Genomic DNA, 25,674 nt, shown 5'->3' with positions numbered 1-25,674 from the left:
CTTGCTCTCTCTTGCATGCCCACCTCCCTCCTCTCTCTCTCTCTCTCTCTAAAATAAATAAGTAAACCTTTAAGATGGGATTGGAAGGGAGACAAACCATACGTGACTCTTAATCTCAGAAAACAAACTGAGGGTTGCTGGGGGAGGGGGGATGGGAGAAGGGGGGTGGGGTTATGGACATTGCGGAGGGTATGTGCTATGGTGAGTGCTGTGACATGTGTAAACCTGGCGATTCACAGACCTGTACCCCTGGGGATAAAAATATATTATATGTTTATAAAAAAAAAAAGACTATTCAGATGTTAACCATAGATGTAAAAGTTTTAATGTGACTTGTTTCATTTGCCATCTTTTCTGAGTCCTTTTGAAGAGGATGTGCTGAGGCTGTGCGTGCTCGCTCTCCTCTTCATTTGTAGGAGGCATTTGGAGACACCTCAAGTAATCTTTTATAATTCCTCTAAAGTATAAACCCAGAGATTCTCTTTATTGGATTTTTTTTTTCCTGTGAGTGACCTCAGCCCAGAAATTTAGCAAAAAAAAAATAAAAATAAAAATAAAAATGCCTGTATTTTTTTATAGGGCCCTCAGCCCTCGCTGCTACAGTCACTGTGTTGCCTCTTGTTACGAGGGAATACAGGTAACTTTTCAGCTCTAACAAAAACCCCTGTGCGACTAGAATGAGCTGCTGGAGAGAGAGAAGGTGGGGTTATTTCAAGCTAAGAGCCAAACCAAACTCTGGCTGGATTTTGAAGTATAGCTGAAATCCCCGAATTGAAGCAAAGTAATTGTTTCACGTTTTTTCAATATTGTTTTTAACATACTGGGGACTAATGGAAGGATAATTGTCTAGGGATTGTTTTTAAATGAAAAATAAGCAAACTTAAAGAAATGTAGCACTTTGCATTCAAATGTATCCTGTTACTATGTATTTACCCTTCTGATGTTTGTTTTGCTAATAATTACCACAAAGTATATTTAGAGTAAGATAGTAAGACATCTAAAACATGATACATAATTAGAAAGAAAAAGAGGATGCTGACTCATGTAAGGAATGCATTTTTGCACTCGAGTGGATTTCACTGTCTTAATTAAAAGCCTAAAGAGTATTCTTGAGTAAGATTTAAGCTGTGGTTATATTTCAATTCAGACTAAAGAAATATTGAAATAAATTGGTACTTGAAAATACTAAAACTTCAAGAGAAATCGCTGTATTACTCGTCCTTTTCTAGAGGTTTTTTACCCACATTAGCTCACTTAATCTTCACAGTGCCTTATATGGGGCTAGGTGCTATTATTACATCATCATTCAAAAATGTAGAACCTCTCTTGGTTACAGTACACAGCTAGTCAATAGCAGACCCAGATTACAGTCCAGGCCATCTGGCTGCAGTCTGGCTCATAACTTTTTCTAAAAGTTGTTTTAAAACTTGAAGAAAACAGGTGACAGTAGGTGATTTTATCCCAAAATGTAAGTAGTTCTTTTTTTTTTATAAATTTATTTATTTTCAGAAAAACAGTATGCATTATTTTTTCACCACACCCAGTGCTCCATGCAATCCGCACCCTCCATAATACCCACCACCCGGTACCCCAACCTCCCCCCACCCCCGCCGCCACTTCAAACCCCTGAGATTGTTTTTCGGAGTCCATAGCCTCTCATGGTTCACCTCCCCTTCCAATTTGTCCCAACTCCATTCTCCTCTCTAACACCCCTTGTCCTCCGTGCTATTTGTTATGCTCCACAAATAAGTGAGACCATATGATAATTGACTCTCTCTGCTTGACTTATTTCACTCAGCATCATCTCTTCCAGTCCTGTCCATGTTGCTACAAAAGTTGGGTATTCGTCCTTTCTGATGGAGGCATAATACTCCATAGTGTATATGGACCACATCTTCCTTATCCATTAGTCCGTTGAAGGGCATCTTGGTTCTTTCCATAGTTTGGTGACCGTGGCCATTGCTGCTATAAACATTGGGGTACAGATGGCCCTTCTTTTCACAACATCTGTATCTTTGGGGTAAATACCCAGGAGTGCAATTGCAGAGTCAATTCTTAAATAGTAGAAGCTGCCATTGATCATGCTCCTGCTTCTGTGTCTGGCTGGAGGCAGCATTTTCTATTCATTATTTTATTGAGTCTCAAAATGCCGTTAAGGAAAAGGATTTATTACCCTCATTTTACAGATGATACAGCTGGGAAGTAGGGAAGTTAAGTAACTTGGTGAAGATCATTTAGAACTAAGTAGCAGAACTGATGTTGGATCAAGGTCTATTTACTTCCAGAGACCATCTACGTGACCACTCCATGTTCTGATTCCCTATACCCCTGTCCCCTGCTCCTTCCTAAATGAAATTTTTGGCACTGGAAAGTGTTGATCAAGGGGAGAAAATAGAAGTGTTTTTCTGTTCAGCAAAACTGTACACAACATCAAAATACTTGGTTGTCTTTTTTTAAAGAAATCTGTCAAGAAGCATATCAGTACCATATTCCAGAGCGTATTATAAAGTTATCACAGAGTTGAAGCATTCTGATAATAAACATTTTTTTTGTCTTTAATTGGAAGATCTGTGCCGCTAGAAAAACTCTGTGCTTAGGAAATTGAAATTCTAGATCAAGCATTTCATTTTTGCGCAGAGGAAGAGACCCATCATGGCACCCCTTGAGTAAGAATTGGCCATGAAACCCCTCACCTTGTAGGAGGGAGAAATATTGGTTGCCCAAATGAGAGACCAATTTTTATTTTAAATAAAATACAAAACAAATAAAAATGAGTCAGATTCTTCATGCCCAACCTTGTCACTAGAAGACAGGTAGACTGTTTCCTGGAGAAATGCAAGGGTAAAAACCAGCTAATAATTAAATCTGATTATGGATTTTGGTGTCAGTAAGACCTGGTGTTATACTTGTCCTACAAATTTGACATTATCCTCTTAAGTTTCAGTGGCTATAAGAACAGAATCTTCTTCCAGCAATTATTATGAAACATTGGACATGTAAAGATCTCAAACAGCCTTTGGTGCATAGTATGTTCTTGTAACTTTTCTTATTGTTAACTGCTCCCACATATCTAGATATGCTTAATCTAGATTAAGTGGTTCTCTTCAGTGGTTCTGTTCATCCATTTATTTAATAATGCTTATTCTAGTAGACTGCTCAGGTGAACCCACTGCCCTACCCCTCCAACTTCCTAGCTCAATGATATACCATGTAGAACCCCATAGGGGTTTAATCACTTTTAATTTTAAGGAATTAGCAGAATCAATCTATTAATTGGAAATGAAACATTCAGTAGACATTTCTTCCAGAATCCTTTACTTGAATTGTGTTTGGCAAAGAGGAATATTCATGTTTATATATTCCCAAGTTTATATGGGTTCAGTTTAATGACATATTGTGAGTTGCAGTAGGGAAAATGGAAACTGAATAAGCTTCTGTAATGCAGCTAAATAAATAATAGAAAAACAGATGGCTTCCATTTTGCTTCTCTGGGGATGGATTACAGCAGATTCAGCCCTAAAGAAACTTTCTGGATCAGAGGTCTTATTTTCCTTTTCCATCTCCATTCTCTCCAATCAGATGGTCCTCGTCTTCCATTTCATGAGATAAATCATTGACATTGTATTTGGGCATAAGAATACAATAGGACTTGGCTCATATTTAAGTCTTCTATCTTTATTTTAACAAAACTTACTTTAAAGGAATGTTGTACTTTATTAAAACCACAAAAATATGAAACTTATTAATGGACAATTCTGATCATGAAAATGAAAATATTTGAAAAATTCTGAGACTTAATTTTAGCCTTCAATCTCAGTTTTTCTTTCTTTTTCTTTTTTTTTCTTTTAACCATTCATTAGAGCTTTTAGGAAATCTACAATAACTAATTAGGAATTATTGACTCTGAAAAAAAGGCCAGCTTTAGTTATATCACTATAATACGACTTTTTTTCTCATATTAAGATAGTTGTGCACAAACAACTTTTCAGTAGTCAAACTACTGGGATAGACTTGTGGACTCAGAATATTATTTCTAAATTTATTATTAAACAAGTTCAGAAGTTCATAGAAGCTGATTTTAGCATGTTGTAATTACCACATGTAGCTCCAGCACAGTTTTTACAGAGAAGACAGTTTTCAATTAATGTCATCAGTTAATGTCCTTCTCCAGTTATCAGTGATTTTCTTATTTTTCCCCATATTTCCATCTCCACATTTTATGGAGAAATGATTATCTCTCCATAATCATTTAATTGATTGCACTTAGAAGGAGATCTGTTTATATTTTGTATTAACAGTGGTTTGTCCCCATTCTCAAATAAGCAAGTTTTCTTCAGCATTTGTGCTAAGTTGTTTTTAGCATGAACTTATTAGCCAGGGAACACAGATCTCAATGAAATTTCACATGTGTCCATGGAAATGATCTTTCTAAGAAATAGTGAACATGTATTTATGGCATACTTACTATGTTTGAATTGTTGTGTTAAATTATCATCATTCAAGTGGAGAATAAATTAGTGCCTTTGTAATTAAGATCACACATCTTCTTTATATTTTCTTGGGATACTTTGTTTCAAATGTGTTACCTTTTTTCTTAAAACTTTACAGTAGAAGTATGATCTGGATCTTTCAGAAACTCATAAAGGTGACAATACATGAGAAACAGTAGGACATCATAAATGCAGAGTATTATAAGGCATTGAAGTGTGTAAACCAGGGATCATAACCTCGACAATACCAGGAAATTGGAGATTGGGGTGTATTTTAAACTCTGGGAGTGGAAAAATTAGGTTGAAAAATTTTAAATACTTGAAATTCAGCTTTAAAGAAAATAGAAGTAGTCTGTGCTTGGTTCCCTTTAATGCCTTTTTTGTCCCTGACTTAAGGGTAAAGCTGTGAATTAAGATTGTAATGATTCCATTGCATTTTGGAGCATTTCGGCATGCTTAGATTAGCATCGGGTCATTCCTGGTCAAAAAGAGTTGGAATCAGTTCAGCCTACACATTTGACCTAAGCCAGGAAAAGCTTCCTAGAATTGAGTTTGATTCTCCTGGGCCAATCTCAGGCTCAAGCGCAAATCCCAGAGCTGAGTGTAGTATAAATGCTACTTGATTAAATGGTCTGGACTTTCAAAATGTTTTCTTTCCTTACATTGTAGCTTTACTGTACAGTAAAGTAAAATTCTTCATGAATACATGTCCCAGTGTGAAGTTGAGTTATTCGATAGCTGAATTTGACAGAAAAGTTCACCTTAATAGCATTCTTAGCTTTAAAAATATTTCTGAACTGTAAATCAAAATTGGTAATGAAGAAAATGGATGTTTATAGATGTTTTAGTAGGAATTGCTTCTTCGTAGAACTGAAAATCCTTTCAAACATTTTAGTGGTTTTAAGTGGTTCATGTGTTTTTTTCGTTGTTTTGTTTTGTTGATCTTTTAAAGTTTCAAGTTTTTATTTAAATTTAAGTAGTTAACATATAGTGTAATATTAGTTTCAGGAGTAGAATTCAGTGATTTATCACTTACTTACCTGTCACAGTTGCTGAGATGCAATGCTGAACTATTCTTTAAAGTGCATCTATTACAAAATATTGATACACCTGTTTTTCTCAGAGACCAGCATGCTGATGATGTCAAGGAGGACTTTGAAGAGCGGACAGACAGTGAAATGAGGACGTCGCAGGAAGCCAGAGGTAGCCATAATAATCTCATTGTATTGATGGGTATTACTACTAATACTCAACTATCAGACTTGACTAGAGTATAGTAGCCACTTCTGTATTAAAGATAAACTTTATTTAGTTGGTTTATTCAGTTATAACAGGCTCTAAAACTTTATTGTTCAGGATAAAGGTATAGTTGACCTTGTGCAACGTGGGTTTGAACTGTGTAGGTCCACTCACACATGGCCTTTTTTTTTTCCCCCAGTAAATACAGTACAGTCCTATAAGTGTATTTTCTCTTTTTTATGATTTCCTTAATAGTGTTTTCTTTTCTCTAACTCACTGTATTATAAGAATACAGTATTGGATACATATAATAAGTGTAGGTAATAGTATAACCTATAATAAGTATAATAAGGTTATCGCTGAGGCTTCTGGTCAACAATGGGCTAATAGTAGTTACATTTGGGGGAATCAAAAGTTATACAGATTAAAAAAAAAAAGTTCTACACAGACTTTTGACTGTACAGAGTTTGGTGCCTCTAACCCTTGCATTGTTCAAGGTCAACTATAATATGTAATTCATAGTGATATGGATTCATTTGTGACCTATATTTATAGTCTCTTTGACATATCTGTGCAATATTATATATAAAATTTGGGCAGCATTCTATTTGGTTCTTGTGATGTATTTTCTATGGTATTGTTGATGTCATTTCCTTCATATGTTTAAAACTCACCTCAGAATGTGTATTGAAATCCAAAGGGAATTAATATGGTCTTAGTCTAACACCACAGAATGAAAAGAAAATCATTTGAACAAATGTTTTAAGTTGTATCGGAGAAAGTGATTTGTCTTCCATCTTTGCTAAAAACACATTACAGTGGCTTAACTAAGTAATGAAGTGGTACTGACGGTTGGTATGGATTGTATTTATGACTTACACATATTATTTTTTTTATGAGAAAATGTAAGCCTGATTGGGATTTTAATGATCTCCCTGGAGGCTTTGCTTTTTCATATGAATTTTTTGCTTTAGATTATCATATGAGATTTGAGAATGGCACCTAAGGACTGTTTGTCTGCAGTGACCTGTTCCATAAGGGATGGCTTGATTTCCATATCTGATTTTTAGAAAGTAGTAACCTGTGATTATTTTAAAGGTTACATTCACTGCTGTCTTCAGCATGTTCTGTTGTGTTTAATTTAACACCACATACAAACCCTACAGATGGCCAGGGTTTGAATCTCTGCTCTGCCACCTGCTCACTGTGTGATTTTGGACATGTCACTGAGCACCTCTCCCTGCTTCTGGTTCCTTATCTACCCAGAAGCCTAATGATGGTAACTCCCTCCTCAGGTTGTCATGACGATTAAGTGCTTCTGTCAGTTGTTTCAAACAGTGCCTGGCACATAGTAAGTGCTGTGCAAGTGTTTGATTATTTTAAATGTTTCTGGCCATTTAGAAAGGAAGAAAAACATTTATGAGGATTTTTGTCATCAAGGTACATTGGACTCTCGGATGAAGGTCTCTCTGAAGAGGGTCTCTCTTTGTAAATGGCGGTTAAGATCACAGCCTTCATTCCTCTCAGTGGTACACCTCGCTCTGGGCTTCAGTTTCCTCCTGTGTAAGATTAATGTAGTCCTAACATAGCCATGTCATTAGCTTATCGTGAGGATTAAATGCCCCAGTGGCTAAAGTATTAGCTGGTGGTAGTAGTAGAGTAGTAGTATTGTGGAAGACGTGTTTATTGCATGGAATTCTGTCATCATTGGAAATCCAGATAGAAGCAGAATAGAATCTTCTAGACTCTGAACTTTTTGAGGGAGTAATACTTTGGTAAACTTTTCAGTCTGTTCCTAACTTTGATCCATTTAACTTTTATTGGATTTGCTGAGCTGATTTTGATTATTTTTTTTTCTGGAAATAATCTGGAAAATTACTATTCTCTTAATAGTGAATTTGGCTTGATTAACATACAATATGCATGGTGTTCTCTCTTTGTCTTTTCAAACTTTATGTATTTTTGTCCTGTTTTTCTTGATTTGAATTACCTCAGTTTTTGTTTTATTCTCTCTGGAAACATTACTAGGATTCATATATAACTCTTAATTATTATTCTCACCTGCAAAACCTGTAGTTCAATATGCATATTAAAAATACTGTCTTGTTTTTTGTTAGTGAAAGGGAGAGAGCCTCATAAAATAAGTGCTTTGAGAATTTTTGCACATACGTTCCTAAGTGAGATTTGACAATTAATATCTCATCCATTTTTAGCCTCTTAAAATGAATTTGATAACTTTCCTTCATTATCAGAGTTTTGAAACATTTTGTATAAAGCTTTCACAAAACTAATTTCATCTGTAGTAAAATCATGCTATGATTGCCAGCTGGTCTTTAAACCCAGGAAACTTCTTTCGGTTGTAATTTTGGTTATGACTTGTGCTCTACTCTCTCTGTTGACTGGCAATACCTATTATTCTTGAGTTAGACCCAGGGGATTATATTTATATTCAAAGTATTTAACAGTTGGTTTGGCATTCAACTTTGCATAAGATAGTTAAAATTAACAGTGGTATTAGTACTGGAGGAGAGTTTTGGATGTTCTCCACTATAGCAAGAGTTACCCTTAGTTGCTGGATCTTATGAAGTCCAGTTAAGAGCCTGGCTGCCTTGGGAGAGGGTGGGATTGGAATGGGGGAGGGGGAGCTTTGTACCAACCAATAGAGAAGTATTTTAGGGTTTTTTTTGTTTTTGGTTTTGGCTTTTGTTTTGATAGGAAGAACAAGCATGGTGAGGGGGAATCGGCGAGAGGGGGGTGGAATCTTTAAGCAGGCTCTACACCCAGCACAGGTCCCAGTGTGGGCTCCATCACACGACCCTGAGATAATGACCTGAGCCAAAATCAAGAGTCAGACACTTAACCAACTGAGCCACCTAGGTACCCCAGTATTTTAGTATCTTCACAACTTCTATATATATTTGATGTTCTAAGCATCTTTAGCAAGTTGGAATATCTTACATAGCTTCTTGCTCTGCCAAGTCTACTACTTACCACCTTTAACACGAATTTTAACAGCAGTGGTTTTTATTTCCCTTCAGTTCCCTGCATTGGCTTGTTCTTTTTCACAGCCTGCTTTTGTTTTGTCGAGGTCCTATCCCCTTGGACCTCACTAAAATCACAAAATTCTTCTGTCCATAAATCAGTGCTCCTCTTCTGAGGTTTTATAGAACTTTTTGTCAGAGGCCCCGTGGTGATTGTTTTCTATTTTAACATTTTTGAGTCCAGAGAATTTTTCTAGGTCTTTTGTGAAGAACACTTACCCCTCAGTGGTCCCATTTGGGTGCTGGAAGAATTCCTCTTGCAAACCTGAGCCTGGAGGTCAGGTAGATAATACTGCACTCTGGGTCCACATTCTTGAGCCTAGTAAAGGTTCACCAGGGATCATTCCTAATTCTGTCCTTCCAGTGGTGGAAGGAGCCCTTCCCAAAAGGAGTGCGCTGCGTGGTGGTGCAAAGGGGGAGAGGAAGCCCTGTGCAGTGTGTGTATTATTTAGGGTAGAGGAGACTTGAAAGAAGCCACCCTAAGATTCTTTAAAAGGCCAGTAGGATTTAAGACTCAGCAGGCCCATGAGAACTATTTTGCTTGGAGTCATGGAGCAAATTGATATTTAAAAAAAAAAAAATAAATAAAACTTTCTCCTGGGGACGCCTGGGTGGCTCAGTTGGTTGGACGACTGCCTTCAGCCCAGGTCATGATCCTGGAGTCCCGGGATCGAGTCCCACATCGGGCTCCCAGCTCCATGGGGAGTCTGCTTCTCCCTCTGACCTTCTCCTCGCTCATGCTCTCTCTCAAATAAATAAATAAATAATCTTTAAAAAAAAAAAAAACTCTCTCCCTCCTCTGTTTCTTTAGTTAGTTCAAGTTAATTCCATGCAGTATAGGTAATTCTGAGCCCTCTCTTTTTATGATTCTTACCATACAACTGAATTTGACCTTTGGGAAGTTTAACTGAATATAATTTATCACTTTTTCTCCTTTCTTCCTTGCCTCCCCCCTTTTTTTTGGACTTCTGTCTTTTTTACCTTAAAAGAAAAGAAATAACTCATTCCTATCATTGTAGGAAAGCCCATTAATAAAGGATTCTATGACCTGGCCTTCAAGTTTAAACTCTTGTACTCCTGGGAAAGGTATAGTTTTGTTTTCTTTCCTGCAAGCCTTCTTTCTCATGGGTGGCTGATATGCAGAAAGAATTGAATTCTATTTCATAATGTGCTAAATTCTCACTTGAAGAGTCAGGCTTGCTTTTTGCCTCCCTAGCAGTTGGTTTTTGGTTTTTTTTTTTTTTTTTTTTTTTTGGTTGTTAACCTTGAAATGATCCTCAAATATCTTTCAGCCTGAGTTAAGTGTTCTGGAGCTAATCTCATCTCCATTCCTTGATGCTGTGATCTATTTATCTTACCCAATCACTCTTATTGTTCATCTTTTTATATTTAGTCACCAGTTAGTAACTCCATTTAAATTTTTTTTTTTTTTTTTGACAGATGTATTCCTTTTCTTCTGGCCTTATTCTTTTCCCATTAGGAGCCTATTTTATAGACTCATGGAATATTAGCCTCAAAGGGTATTGACTCCTTTTCATTTTTGCTTTTTATATCCCATACAGTCTCAGTAATTTGCCTTTCTTTCAAAATAGAGATAATTTCTCCCGTTTGCTGAGTCGTTCCTGTACGTCAGACACTGGGATAAGCATTTTAAAAATATCATGTGATCCTTACAACAGTCTTGTAACTTTGACTTCACCGAAATTATAGAACTAGTCAGTGGTAGAGCATGAATTGGAGTCCACGTGTTTCAGACTTTTAAGCTCACCCTCTTGACCATGACCCTCTCCTCTGTATTAGGAGGCAAAAGATCCAGGGTCACTGTCTGATGCTGTCCCTCTTCACAGAGTGGCTTTGGGTGTCAGGCTTCTGTTTCCTCACCTTAGGGATAGTTACCTCCTAGCACTGTTTTGAAACTAAAATGAAGCAAGACAGTTGGAGCTTTTGGTCTCACTTCTGTCTCTGACTTAAAGGGCTTCTAGAAATGAGTCAGGCAAGAGGTCAGTGGTAACGTAATGCTATCAGCTTTTTGATGTAGTATTCCAGACTTGGAAATAGGAAACCCGCTCAGAGTGGGATCCGAGTCCAAACGCAACAGAGAGGGAGGGCTTCTCCTTTTCTCTAGGACTTGCCCTGTTTGGTCAGCCTACCATACAGTGGTTGCACTGGGTCTTAATGGAATGGTCCTGTGGGAAGCAGGTTCTCATGCTCCACGGAGGTGAGGACATCACTTTCTACTAGGAGACTTCATAGTTGGTTTACATGATGTTCCCTATACTGAACATTTATTGTCTTGACATCAGAGGATATTTCTTTTACGATCAGCTTTATCAGAAATGACTTCTTCCGGGGGTTAATCTGTGACTTCACATTTTCCTACCTTAAGCCAAATCAGGGATTTTAATACCTATGCTCTCAACCAGATTGACAGACATGGTGGGCAAATTTGTAGTGGCAGGTTTCTGTTTTGGATAACTACATTATTATGGATTGCACTTCATTTCAAGAAAGTCTGCAAGAATATGCTGTCTTGAGAAGTCATTCACAGTTCCCGATACAGTGTCCATGCTGAGCAATTTCCATATGGTAAATCATAATCATAAATAGGAGGCAGACCTCTATTATTCATTCTCTAGGTATCAACCTAGGAAAACTATCCCTCTCTCGATAATTGCCCAGCAGTCATGCAGTAGCTGCCTAACAGATGCAGTAGCAAGAAAACCATACATATTTCCACCAAGTTACTTATCTTAACACTACTGCCACCTAACATTTTCTTGCTTCCGATATTAAGGAAGCCCAGAAATACCCATCCGTGATAGTCACGAAATAGTAAAAGTCAGTTAGACAATTTCCAGACAAAGTATAAAGTTTCCTAATCATATTTCACTTCTGCAAGGATGAGTAAGAACTGGGCTTAGAAATCCTCCCCGGGCTGTGCCCAACGGTACAAAACTGAGTAGCAGCGAAGAACTGTGGGAGCACAAAATCAGAAGCCAAAGGGGAGGGGAAACGGGTAAATGTTCATTTCTGGGAACTTTAAAACATACAGAAAACTCCTGTAAAAGTGTAATTTACCAGGCAGATAAATAGTTTGAGAAGAGATGGCAAGTAGTTTGTGATGGTGGCAGAAATGTCTTCGAGAACAAAGGCTTTGTTTTGTGAAGCACATTGTGTACATTCAAACCTACTCTTCCTTACTAGTGGCACTGAGCCGGCTGCTTGAGCCGAAGCCTTTTGCATTTATTTTAGTCTGATCACATGTTAAAAATAAAAACCTAGAGTCACATTTCTGTGCAACTCAAGGGCTCCGATACACATTCACCTAACTGAAGTTTTCTCTGGTTTTTTGGGTGGGGATCATAGCTAACACTATTATTTTCTGAAGAGATGGGATGTTCTGTGGCTGGGAAATTCTACTTTTGCCCCATTCATCAGAAAACACCACTGGGCCTCAGGACATCATGCAGCATGGAAGAATCAGCAAAAGCAAGGAAAGTCTGAAGTGAAAGATGCGAAGTTTTTATTAGTTTTCGAATGATATGTCTGTCTTCGGCCTCTATAGTGTCAGCTTCAAAGACCTGTGAAGCCATCAGAGATTTGGGATCTTTAGGGGTTTTAGTCATTTCTTCTATGGCTCGGTTGTTTTTATTTTATTTTATTATTTTATTTTATTTTTTAAAGATTTTATTTATTTAGTTGACAAACAGAGATCACAAGTAGGCAGAGAGGCAGGCAAAGAGAGAGGGGAAGCAGGCTCCCTGCTGAGCAGAGAGCCCGGTGCGGGGCTCGATCCCAGGACCCTGGGATCATGACCTGAGCCGAAGGCAGAGGTTTAACCCACTGAGCTGCCCAGGCACCCCTCATTTTTTTTTTCTAAAGAGTAATGATGTTAGCAACATTGGAAATGAACTTAATACGATAGCTTTAGGGGGAAATAGAATGGAACTATTGTGAAGGAGGGAAGAGTGGCAGGTGTTAATAGAATAGAGACATTTGTATCATAAATGTACCACTTTGGAAAAGACTGACACTTAGGTGGTAAGCAATCGGAGGACAGACAAACCATAAAGTGGGCTCTGTAGTGTCACTCTCCTGTGGAACTGGAAATTTCACCATTTCATACTAGCCTGCCGTGTGAAAGATTTTACAAATACCATATTTCAAATAATTGCTAAACTCTTGGTAGTGTCTGAAATTAAGAAATGTTTTTAAATACCCCATGTTTATGCTAAACAAAAACATCTTGAGCTCTGTGAGAAATTTAAAAAGAATAAAAGAATAAAAAACTGTTACAGTCTTATATGTTTGGCTCATAACCTATTCAGTAGAACAGGATAAGAGCCCAAAACCTCATAATCAGTTATATGAGATTGATTAAAAGAAATGGGGCAAGAGGTACCATGATGGATTTTTTTTTTAAGATTTTATTTATTTATTTGACAGAGAGAGAGAGAGAGACAGCAAGGGAGGGAAGACAAGGAGGGGGAATGAGAGAGGGAGATGCAGGCCTCCCGCTGAGCGGGGAGCCCAATGCAGGGCTTGATCCCAGGACCCATGACCCATGATCCCAGGACCATGACCCAAGCCGAAGGCAGACACCCAACAACTGAGCCACCCAGGTGCCCACCATGATGGATTTTTTTAAAAGTATTTGAAGAATTGAAATGTTTCATGTGGGACAGATAAATTTTTCTGTATGAGTTCACTCAGGTGGAACTGGGAACAGAGTGTGTTGACTCCAATAAGAAAGATTTTTTCCCCCTAATAATTACTTTTAAGTTACTTTCTAATATTCAGAACATTTCAAAATTCAGATTAGGCTAGTTTAAGATAAAAGTTATTAAAGAACAACAGTAGAACAATAGGAAATAAATTTTTAAGAAGCTGTGCTACTTAATAATACAACAGAAAACTTCAGGTACAGAGGAATACATTTAACAAAAGATATGCAAGACCTGTAATGAAAATGACAAAAGGTCAAAGAGAACTAGTAAAGAAGTCCCAAAGAAATGGAGCAATATACCTTGTTCTTGGATTGGGGGACTGAATATTGTGAAGGTGTCATTTCTCGGGATCAAATCAGTCTATATTCAGTAGTAATCTACATCTAAATCCTAGCATTTTTTTTTTTTTTTTTTGCAAGCTGGTTCTAAATTTTATGTGGAGATGCAAAGAGATAAGGATATTGAAGAAGAACTAGATCATGGACATCAGGACACTTTTAAAGTGGTGGTAAATAAAACCTTGACGGTCAGCGTAGAGAGACTGGTGCAACAGAGTGGAGCATCTGGACACACACGTTTATGTTAGAGCAGCACTGTATGCAGTACACTGTGGAAAGGATGGTCTTTTCAGTAAATCGTGTTGGGGGAATTAGAACACCATGTGGAAAAAACCCATTAGGAATGGCAAGCCTTATCTCACCCCATACAAAAATAAAGTTCAGATAGATTGTGAGATAAAACATGAAGTACTCAGTGGGAAACAGAGGAGACTAACTTCAGGACCTTGAAGAAAACACAGAGTTCTTCAGTAGATGTACAAGACTGTATTAAGAGAGTAAAAAAGGAAGGCAAGAGTGGAAGATGTTAATATTTCCAGCAAAGGATTTCTATCCAGAGTATGCATAGATAACTTCTACAAATCAGTAAAAAGAAAAAAGGCAACATGACCCAATGGAAAAAATGGGCATAAAACAGCTTCACAAAGGAGGTTCCCCATTTGGCCAATAAACTCAGGAAAAGATTGTCAACTTCATTAGTCATCAGGTAAATGCAATTATCACCACAATATGATACCACAGCGAATTCACCAAGATGGTCAAAATGAAGAAGGTGGACGGTGTCCTTGTCCACATGTTCTTGAGGCCATAAAAGATTTGTAACATTCTTACGCTATTAGTAGATGCATATCATGCAAGTACTTTGGAAAACTGGCAGAATTTGCTAACGTTGAATGTACGCAAACTCTGTAAGCTCAAAGTTTCACTTATATATATATATATATATATATATATATATATATATATATTTTTTATATATGCATTATATATATGTTTATATAAGAGAAACATATACATATGTTCATGAAAAGACATGGACAAGAATCCTCATAGCAGCACTGTTGATAATAGGCAGAGATTAAGAACAACTCCACTGTCCATTAATTCCAAATTCATTGTGGAATATTCGTAACAATGAAAAACTATACAGCAAAGAGCAGGCAAACTACAACCACAGAAAGCAAGCAATGTGGATGAGTCTCCCAGACATGCTGTTGAGAGAAAGAAGCGAAACACTAAGGTTTTCATCTGAATGTAATTCAGAGGCAGGGTAAAGAGCCTTGGTGTTGGAAGTCAGGAAAGGGGTCACCCTTGCTGGCTGGGGTGTGATTAGAAGGGGGCATAGGGAGGCTCTCAGCATGCTGCCATGTTGTTTTTTGACCCTCGTGTTGGGCACTTGGGTGTGATCACTTCGTGAAAATTCTTTGAGCGATACAGTATGATTTATCTACATTTCTGTAAATGTAGATAAATTCTGTAAATCTTACTCTTCAAAGAAATAAACCTTAAAATATTCTTGGTGATACAAAATAGTTTAAAATTTTCCCAGAGCTACAAAAGCCTAAACTAGGTAACCATTTGGCAAAGATAGTGGAATTAAAGTATCTGAATTATTAACTGTGGGCTGGTGTAGGGGTGGAGGAGAGTCCATGTTAGTAAGTAGTAAGTAGTTTTCAGAAAAGATTTATGTTCTAAAGGATCTTAAGGAGGTAATTATTGACAAGATTTAGGAGTCCCAGTGACATAAAATCATTTACTAAAAAATGGTGATTTTAGGAGAGCAGCAGTAAATAGGCTTGGGTTTAGAAGATAAATGGAATATTCTATACCTTTAATTTTATCTCCACCAAAATAAGAATGACAAAAGCATTTATTTGCTTTCTGTGGTTTTATTTTTATTGCAACAATTTCATATCACTCTCGAAAAAAATTAAGTTGGCTAATGTGATTGGTAAACAGAAATTGAAAAAAGAATGCAGGAATGAGATGAAAGGAAAGAGGTATGGTAGTACACGGTAACCACAGGGGCTGGACTTCAGCACACAACTTGACCATTATTACCTTTAGGACATCCACAGCTGAAAGGGAAACAAAACTAGTTCCTGAGGTGAGAGTCATTTTCCTTGCCAGTGAAGCTCAGAGGCTAGGATCTTCCATGAAACATTAAAGAGGCTGTGTTGCGAACGTGACCCATCTTCTATAATGGGTAACACAGCAGACACGTGAGTTGAATTTACAAGTTGTTTCTTATGGTGACCTGGAGTAATGAAAAAGGAAAGTGTAATTATTCAATGAATATAATGTTGAAAGGAAGCAATGCTTTAACCTAAGTCAGCCCCCACCAACATTATTTGGAGGAGACACATGGCATTTGAGGCTTTTTGTTGTTGTTGTTGTTGTTGCTTTTTCAGAGTGTGATTTCCCATTTGTTTCAACCAACCAGGTGCCCGGGAAGAACCTAGCGTACAGCAGGCTCAGCGTCGATCTGCTGTCTTTCTGTCCTTCAAATCCCCGATCCCATGTCTGCCCTTGCGCTGGGAGCAGCAGAGCAAACTTCTTCCCACCGTAGCCGGAATCCCTGCCAGTAAAGTCTCCAAGTGGAGCACGGATGAGGTGTATTTTCTTTTCTTTGTCTGCCAAGGACCGATTAGAGCGTGTGTTCTTCAGGGCGGGGTGTGAATACAGTGAATGCATGTGGGGTTTAGTCTTTTTTTCTGAAAGAGGAGAAATTGTTCTGAGAAAAACAACTAAAATATAGGTGAAATATTTTAAACCCGTAACATTTACATTCTGCCCTCCTTTTTAAACTGGAATTTTATCTCATATTTGACAGGTGTCAGAATTCATACAGAGCTTACCTGGGTGTGAAGAACATGGAAAGGTGTTCAAAGATGAAGTAAGTATTCCACTGAGTTGCAGTCTGTTACTTGGTGGGATCAGAACACTGAACTGCAGTGAACGGTGAGGTATTCTGAATTGGCAGAAGAGGGATGAGACGGAGTGTGTCGAAATTGACAAATTGGTGTGAGTTGTCTAAAAAGCAGTATTAGTCATTTGTATAAAAAATGTCTTTGTCTGAGATTAGGTATGGCAGAAATGTTTGTACTATTGCATTATGCTCTGTAGCAACAGCACTAGAGTCATTATTTTTTTTTATAAAAGGCAGGGTGGTGCCTGAGTGGTTCAGAGTTGAGTCGGTTGAGTATCCAACTCTTGATCTCAGCTCAGGTCTTGATCTGGGGGTCGTGGGTTCAGGCCCACCATGGAGCCTACTTAAACACACACACACACACACACACACACACAGAAAACTTCATAGCATACATTTGTATAGTTTATAACGTAGGGAGAAATAAGCAACGTTTTATTTTTAATAATGTGAAATGAGTTCCCTTTATTTTCAAACATCATTTTAACAACACCTAAATTAAATGCATTTAATGTTATAATAAGCATTACTGTTACTGCTAAAATAACCCCTTAGATCTTCTACCTATCTCAGTAATGTTTATAACCACTGATATTCATTACGGTCTGCAGTTGGCGGATTATATTAGTTATTTTCATGTGCCTGCCCAAAACTTCAGTATAAGAGGTGATTAATAATGTTACGACCTATATTGAGCATTAGAACAAAAAAGAAATCGGCTCTACCTAGAAGTCATTCTGTTGGAGCACGGCAGGAGACTCTTCTCACTTGAGACCTTTAAAAATAAGTCCCTTGCCAGTCAGCTTCTCCAAAGAAAGCAGTCAATTATCAGTCCATCTTGGCTACGGGAAGATGGAAAGAAGACCAAGTAATCTCAGAAGGCTTTCTCCACATCTGCTGTCCACAGTTATAAGTATAGATGCCTTGTTGGCTGGCCTCTGTGTTTAGCCTCAGCAGCTAAGAATAGCACACTTTCAATTAAGAGCCTTGCAAAGGTATCAGGACAGCTAAGAATGCAAGCACCGGGCTTCAGTGTCGTTACACTAAGAGGTATCGTTAGGCTTTAGGTAGGTGCCCATTAAAACATATAGGCATCTTATTTTCAACATCCTTTTTTCTCTGATTTATGTTCTTATTTCAAGAACTTTTTTGCTTCTTTTTAGTTGATCTGTAATTGACAGTTATTCAGATTTGGGGGCTTCTTAACTCCTAAATTCTAAGTGTCTTCATGGACCACAGCCTATTAATTTTCAGTCCCCAAACAGATTGAGACACCTGCAGGGAATGGTGGTTCTTTCTTTGAAAAAACAGTCATGTAGTTATTACCTGTGAAAATGATAAAACATTTTTAAGAATAAATTTATAGCACATCCATTTTGTAAATCCTCGTTTTGGCTCTGTTTATATGCAGACAATCTGTGTGGATTTGCTTTGTTACTTAGTTTAAGATTCAAGTGCATATTCAAATACGATACTCCTTTGAATACATTTTCTCTTCATGGCATAATATCTCTGGAGATGTTCCTCGGGCATCAGTATCCTCAGTGTCCTCTTTGTAAGGAGTGAGACACTGCATGTCCACTGTCCACATGTGTTACTCACATAATCATTCTTCCCTTCTTCATTCATCCTATAATTTCTTGTGAAAATCGTATCTCGCAAGGTTAGCAGGTGCTGGTTTTTTGGCCTAGAAGTAAACCATAAATCTAAAGTCTAGTAAGTCATCTATCTCTAAGAAGCACAGGCCAAGGGCTAGGATGTGCTGTTACTTGAACCATGCTTGACTTCACTTTCTCCTATACACTCCACATCCAATCTGTTGAAAATCCGACTAGGTATAATTTAAGAACAGGTAGGGGTTCTGACTTTCTGGGTTTCTTTGCCTTCACCACTACCACTCTGGTCTGAGCCACCACCATCTCCCACCTGGATTAATGCTGTAACCTCCTAAGTAGTCTCCCTCCTTCTCTCTCTGCTCCTCTGTTCCCAGCCTAGCCAGGGGACCCTCTCCCATTCCTAGCCTTCAGTAGTAAATCAGAATAAAAACAAAAAATCCTCACAAGGGTCTGCGGTCTGACACCCCATGACCTGGAGCGAAGTGAGACCCTCCTGACCTCTGTCTCCTCCATCCCGGGCTTACACTGTTCCCACACACTGGCCTCCTTGCCAGTCTCATAATCGTCCAGGCGTGTTCTGGCTCTTCCCTGTGTGGACTGTTCTTCCTCCAGATGTTCACGTGACACACTCCCTTGGCTCAGATGCCACCTTCTCAGTCATCCATTCCTGTCCTGCTGCCCTGTCATCTCCCCACCAAGCTGTCCTCTTCACAGCATGAATCGCCTTTTAGAATGGATTACTGTCGATTCATTACTAATTAATTTGCTTATTATATTTTCTGCTCACAGTCTGTCTTCTACTACTAGAATGTAAACTTCACAAGGAGTTTTGGCTTCTTTCCTTGCTTGTTTTTGCTGGTATCTCTTACTCTCTGCTGTATGTGCATCCCCAAGAAGAGTGTCTGGGATGTAATAGATGTTTAATAAGTTTTTGTTGTGTGAACACACTCATACTTTGATCCTCTGAGGAAGACATCCAAATAGCTTGTCACTGTGATTTGCAGAGTTAAAGCATTGGGCAAAGAACCATGGGTGCAAAGTAATAGTAATGAAATGGAAGGCCAGAACACCCCGAGTTCCAAATCCTCCTCTGGAGTTTTGGGCCTGGAGCCACATACTTCACCTCTGGAGTCAGACCAGTGTGTGCGCATTACAAAAGCAAACAAGAAACAAGCCCAGTATTACATAGCAGTGAACACTGTTTTTAGAAAGGATTTTCTCCAGTTAAGTTTACTTCCTTCCAGTGGAGGTGTGTAGGTCTGGTCACACTTTGAAGCAGCATGTGTGAAATATACAGGCCAGCACTGGCCTCGGGATGACTTTTTTTTCCCAGTGGACCCTTCAGAACCATCTACCGAAACTTTACCTTCTCACCCCACTCCCAGCTTTCAGATTCCAGCCTTGCCATTTTCTCTCAGACTGTTTCTTTTCATCAGTCATTGGTCATGTTAAATTCTTATATAATCTCAGAAGGAGGCTCAGTAGGGCCCAAGGTCATAATAAACAATTCCACCTTTGTAATGAGCTCCTTGGGAACTGGGATGTTAGTTGACATTTTCATTAATGACTTAAAAGACCTCTCTCAGACCATATATCCTACTAAGGTCTGCCTTGTCCGTTGAGGGAAATGTTAATAGATCTAACTCTCTGCTTGGCCTTGATTGATCAGAGGACTGTCATAGCACAAGCAAACGAGACCAGAGCAAATGTTCCCCCCAAAACAATGGAACATTTCCCGTACCTGCCACTGCATTTGTCTTCACTTGGAAAATTACTTTGGAGTGTCTTTCCTTCCTAGTTTATTACAATAAGATGTTTCCTTACTGAAAATTAGGAAACTTTTTCCAAATAATTAATACTCAAAGTTGCATAAGATGGCCCTAGTTCTTATCAGTTAAAAGGGTTTTCAGGCTTGTTGTATTTTTAGAGAAAAGAGGAAAATCTTAAACAGCTACTAAATTATATCAGCCTTTATTTGGTAAACTGTTTACAGAATTTGGAGTGGTATTGGTTTGCTAGGTAGGGCTGCCATGACCAAGAACCATAAACCAGTAACTTAAACAGTAGAGATGTATTGTCCTCCCAGTTCTGGAGTCTGGAAGTCTGAGAAGGCAAGAAAGATATTAGCAGGGTAGCTTCCTTCTGAAGGCAGAGGAAAGGCTCTGTTCCAGGCCCCACTCCCTGGCTCCTAGATGTTCTGTCTTTGTCTTCACATCATCTTCCCTCTACCCGTGTCTGTCTCTGTGTCCACATTTCCTCTTCTTATCAGGACATCAGTCATCTTGGATCACCATACTCCAGTATGATCTCATCCTAACCAACTACATCCGCAGCAACCCTGTTTCCAAATAAGTCACGTGCTCAGGTTATTGGCAGTTAGGACTTCCATGTATGAACTTGGGACAGACGCAGTCACCTCAAAGCAGTACATTGCTGTCAAAATTTCCGACGTACTCTGAGGCAAAGAGCAAATGTGTGTCTTTTTTTTTTTTTTAACTTTCCGTGTAAAATGGAAAAACTGAAAGAAAAGCAATTTATTTAAGATGGTGGAATGTCCCCCAAACCTGAAAATTTTACAAAAAAACTGTTCCTTTGTTCTGTCCACTAAAACAGACATCTTCTTCAGAGCGGTATCTTTAAACCTCAAAGTTTTCTATTCTGTGGAAGTGGAGAGTTTTACTCTCAGAGAGACTCAGAGCAAGGAAGGATGTTGGTCACAGTTACCCACGTAATGCAGTCAGCCTAGTGTACAGTTCTTCACACCACCTTTGTCACCTTCCTCTCCTGTGTTTCCATCTACACTGCTGATTGCCTTTGTCAGTTACTACTCTTTTTCTGTCTGTGAAGAGTAATTGTGGCCACTCTAAAAATGAATCTTATCAGTTTTTTTTTAATGCAGAAAGCGATTTTAAAAAAATGTTAACATGCAGCCAACACGTTTGCCCAAATTCCTTGTTTCTATCCACAAGCAGCTTTGTGCTTCCTATGTGCTTATTCTCCTCTCTCATCCGAAAATCTGCCGTAATGGGAGCTGGATCTAAGGCACCCCAGAGTTTCCCAGATTCTGCTTGACTCATTGCCTAAGTCAGAGTCATCACGGGGAGATACGGGCATCTCCCATTTTCCTACAGGCCGATTTTTCAGATGACTTCGTTTTTCACTTTGCTTCCAGTCCACATTTGGTTATTGTCGATAAGAAAGCCTAATGAATTGGTAAATGCCGGCACACATGAGCTCCTATTTGTGCCGTTCTCATGGTGCTGTGCAGAAGACGGCTGATAACGCAGCTTCGCCTATTTGCCACACCACCACGTCCGACTGAGTCATAATCTTTTTTGTCTTTTCTTCCCATTGTAGCAAATTGATGGAGAAGCCTTTCTGCTCATGACCCAAACAGACATTGTTAAAATTATGAGCATTAAGTTGGGCCCTGCTCTCAAAATCTTCAATTCCATCCTGATGTTCAAAGCTGCAGAAAAGAACTCTCACAATGAACTTTGAAGATGGGGAATTTGGAATACCATCAGCTTTCTGCTTTAAAAGCTCATGTTTTATTCAAAGCACAAGGACAGTTATAACTCCTACGCGAGAAGTCTCCAAAACTCAAAAGAGCGATGCTATCTGATTATTTATATTCCTCAAGAGACAATATATACGAATCCTTATGAAAGTCCTTCGGCTTTTAACCAAGTACTGTCTAACAGCGGTCATCCTTTGGTTCTGTTCACTGAGCTAAATTTATCTTTGTACATCTTTTTGAGGCTCGGGGGTGGGGGGAAGGGGACTTCATTAATTATTTATGGTAAAAGGGGGGTTCAGAGTAAGAACTTTTGGCATTTTGTAAACATTGTTGAATTCTCTTTCATGCACACTGTTTCTTTTTCAGTACTTTCAAAAATTTTTATATAATCCAAGTTCAACTGAAACCAAATTAGTCAAAACCTGGCTGAGGTTCGCCAGTGGGACTGTTACCTGTATTGTTCATCTTGTGCCATATTTTGAATTGCAACATTATGCTAAGTATAACTTTGCAAGTCATGATATTGCCTAACTGCTTGTCATAATTTGTTGGGGCTGGACGGTGGTAAAAATTACTTTAAATCAGTGTTTTTACTTTTGCACGCATTATGAAATGTTAAACAAATTACTTTTCACCAGCATCTTTACTATAATTACCAAAAACATGTATATAAATAATGGAATTGAAAAATAAAATATATAAATAAATTAGGTGATGTATTTGGATGGCATCAATCTTATACATGGTGGTGCCCTATGTATTTACAAGAGTCCAGTGGTGTCAAAGGAATATGCAGTTATATTGGGGGGTGGGGGTGTTTGTAAGGATCTTGAACTATTTGTGAGACGATCTCGAGCTTCTCTCTGATTGCCAATGAAGTAACTGTGGTGCTTTTCAGAGCTGAAGGGGTCATTCTGTCTACGGAAACACTACTCCATATAGAGTTCTGTCTCAGAAGTCATCTTCCTCCAGACCCAAAAGTTTTCTTCGGGTTGGCTGAAGAGAGAGTGTATGGATTTTACTGAAAAGGTAGGGTGGGAGGGAGCAACAGCGGTCATAAAGAACAGAAAGCTTCTAAAGGCTCACAGATCCAGGGGGCAACTTCCCAAAGCAATTATTCAAGAACCTCCATTTTGGAAAGGTTCCTTTCTCTGTAGAATGGTTCACCTAAGTTTTATAAATGTACAGATGCACTTTAAATGAAAGCCCTTGATTACCTAGAAACAGCTAGCAGTAGTGTTTCTTTTCCAAGAATGTCTTTCCAACACAAAAGTTAAATTATTTTATCAGCCTTTGGATGTAATGTCTACTCCTAGGATGGGCCATTTATTCGAGGGCTATATTATAAGAGTAGCAAGTAAGTTCGTAGCATGCTGGGGCAAGTTCCGCCTCTCTCCTTAGTTGCCCTCATTTTCTCGGATGTAGGACTTCCTGTGATGTCCCCCATTGGGAGTCTACTAGCAGTCCTTTGCATTTGTCACAATTCAAAAGGGCCATGACATCTGCAATGTCCCTTTCATTTCTTTGCATGAATCTGCTTAAATAAGTTTTTCGTTGTCGGGGTTTTTTTTTCCTTTTTATGTTCTGTTCAGAATTTGTACATTCAAGTTGCACTTGTTATATCTGACATGAATGAAATAAAATCTTAATTGCAGATACTTTTTTTTACACATGTATGATTTTTTTAGAAAACTTGTCAAACAGGCAAATGAGGGCAGGAGCAATGTCAAAGATTTGGGCATTATCTCGCTATGTAAAGAATCTGCAGGATTCAAAATTGTCAAGCTGTGTCCCAGGTGATGCAAAGAACAACAACAAATAAGTAAGTAAATAAGTGGACACATTTTTAAAAGGCTGCAAACATTGTATAAGCCAACTGGGACCTGTCTGCAGGTTGGAATATAACCAAAGGATGCCATTTTGGATTCGGTAGACTCAGACTTATGTTAGTCAACAATAGGGGTATTTACCAAGGGGCAGGGCTGTGCTGGGGGCACTGGGGATGCACCTGGGAAGAGACAATAAAGCTTAAGTGAATTTGCCCTCACGGTCAGCTCGTGTCTGCCATGTTTAGAGCCAAACCTCACGGCTGTGTTCCTGCAGCTCCGCCCCTCCCTTCCCCAGCCCATGGGGACAAAGAGAGGCTTTCATTGACCTTTAGCCACAGAGACTGTGTACTTCTGAGGAAAGGAATCTGTAAGAATTTAGTAAATTCCTTTTGGAAGAGGAAGAATATGACAGATTATGGAACTTAAAAAGTGGTGGGGGCGGGGAGGAGGGATAAAGGGAAGTTTGTAAGGAACGAAAGGCACAGTTCAGGGAAGGGGAAAGGGAAGAAACAGAAATCATGGAATTAGGGACTAGTTCCGGTGAAATTGATAGGAACCAATTTGGTCCTCTGCCTGTCCATTGTCACTGAAACGCAGGTAGTGAATGGTCATTGTAGAGGTGGGCAGCTGATAAATTGCATTTTCTAGCTCACTGATTTAAACATTTTAAAGAATAGTACTTAACAGAGAAAAAGGCATTAGAATGAGTATTTCTAGAGATGTATGTCATACAAATGTTTTTCAATAACTCATATGAATCCTTTTCTTTGTAAACTTTTAAAAAAATTGATAACGTTACCCCCAAAATGCTCATGGCATTGTGATGGAAGTATTAGCATACCTAAGTCTCTTCAGTCTCTAAACCAATCTGTCCTGTCAAAACTGATAGGTTTTGTTGAAACTGTGATGATGATTATCAAGGAGCACCTCAAAACTGTAATGTTGTCATGTATCCTTATAAAATACTTGAAAAGAGTGCACTGAGTCTTGTGAAACCTAAGGACTCCTTATGTACCATCTTTAGGAACAGAACAAATGGAATGACAGCATGGGATTCTGAGCTGGGTGGATGAGGCCATCAGGACCTGGACTTCAGAGATAGGCAACAGAGCAAGTCTAGGAAGGGGCCAAGCCAAACGCTAGAAACTGGTGCCCAGAAGGCTCTGGGAGGGGAAAACCAGGTCCATATTACAGATCTAACAAATCCGAAACAGCAGCCAGGGCTCACACCAACACCTGACGTCAAAGCCAGGGAAAAGTTGAATGATATGAGACAAGAACGGGGCCATCACTGTGTGTCAAGGGAGGGAAGCAGTGGAAGACTACACAGTCACAGGAGATCAAAACCTGGGCCAGTGAGATCAGCTAGCAGTGAGGAGACCTCAGGAATGAAGCAGCCTTTGTTCTCAACAAATGTGATTGAAGGAAACCAAAATGCCTGGGATCAGGCAGGTCAGCTGGAGGAAAAAGAACTGGGGAGTATGTGCATCTTCTTAAAATGTTCAAGACCAAAATGTTTCCAAGCCATATTCAGACCAAAGAGGCAGCCCACAGGACACAAATGTATAGCTCCTGGGTATCGAGTCTTCCGAGGGTGCACATATTGGGCCAAGTATGAGGTGTGATTACCCTTATCAAAGGACTTGAGTTATCTGAAGTGGAGGGTCTTTCTAAAGCTAAAGCACCCTAGAAAGTGTAGCTCTTGGGGCACCTAGGTAACACAGTTAAGTGCCCATCTCTAGATTTTGGCTCAGCTTGGGATCTCAGGGTGATGAGATCAAGCCCTGCATTGGGCTCCATACTCAGTGCGGAGTCGGCTTGAGATTATTTTTCCTTCTCCCTCTGCCCCTCCTACTTGTATATGTGTGCACTCTCGCTCAAAAAAAATAAATATTTTTTTAAAAAAAGTGTAGCTTGGATCATTGAATTTCTTAGAACTCCAACA

The 25,674-nt window shown here is 38.8% G+C and overlaps 1 protein-coding gene across 8 annotated transcripts in view; it reads left to right on the top strand.

The window, feature by feature from the left end:
- L3MBTL3 (L3MBTL histone methyl-lysine binding protein 3) overlaps positions 1 to 23,558 on the top strand; it is a 110,743-nt gene extending 87,185 nt beyond the window's left edge. For all 8 annotated transcript variants that reach the window (XM_004740187.3, XM_004740185.3, XM_045066374.1 and 5 more), the window contains 4 exons: positions 5,614 to 5,693; positions 16,279 to 16,448; positions 16,669 to 16,731; positions 21,738 to 23,558. In XM_004740187.3, coding sequence (XP_004740244.1) covers positions 5,614 to 5,693; positions 16,279 to 16,448; positions 16,669 to 16,731; positions 21,738 to 21,881 — 457 coding nt within the window. In that variant the 3' untranslated portion in view covers positions 21,882 to 23,558. The remainder of the gene's footprint in view (positions 1 to 5,613; positions 5,694 to 16,278; positions 16,449 to 16,668; positions 16,732 to 21,737) is intronic.
- Positions 23,559 to 25,674: the final 2,116 nt, after the last annotated feature.

This window comes from Mustela putorius, unplaced genomic scaffold, assembly GCF_011764305.1.
Source record: "Mustela putorius furo isolate JIRA1106 unplaced genomic scaffold, ASM1176430v1.1 tig00003863_pilon_pilon_pilon, whole genome shotgun sequence".
Lineage (NCBI taxonomy): Eukaryota > Metazoa > Chordata > Mammalia > Carnivora > Mustelidae > Mustela > Mustela putorius.
This window is presented reverse-complemented; position numbering and strand designations above follow the sequence as displayed.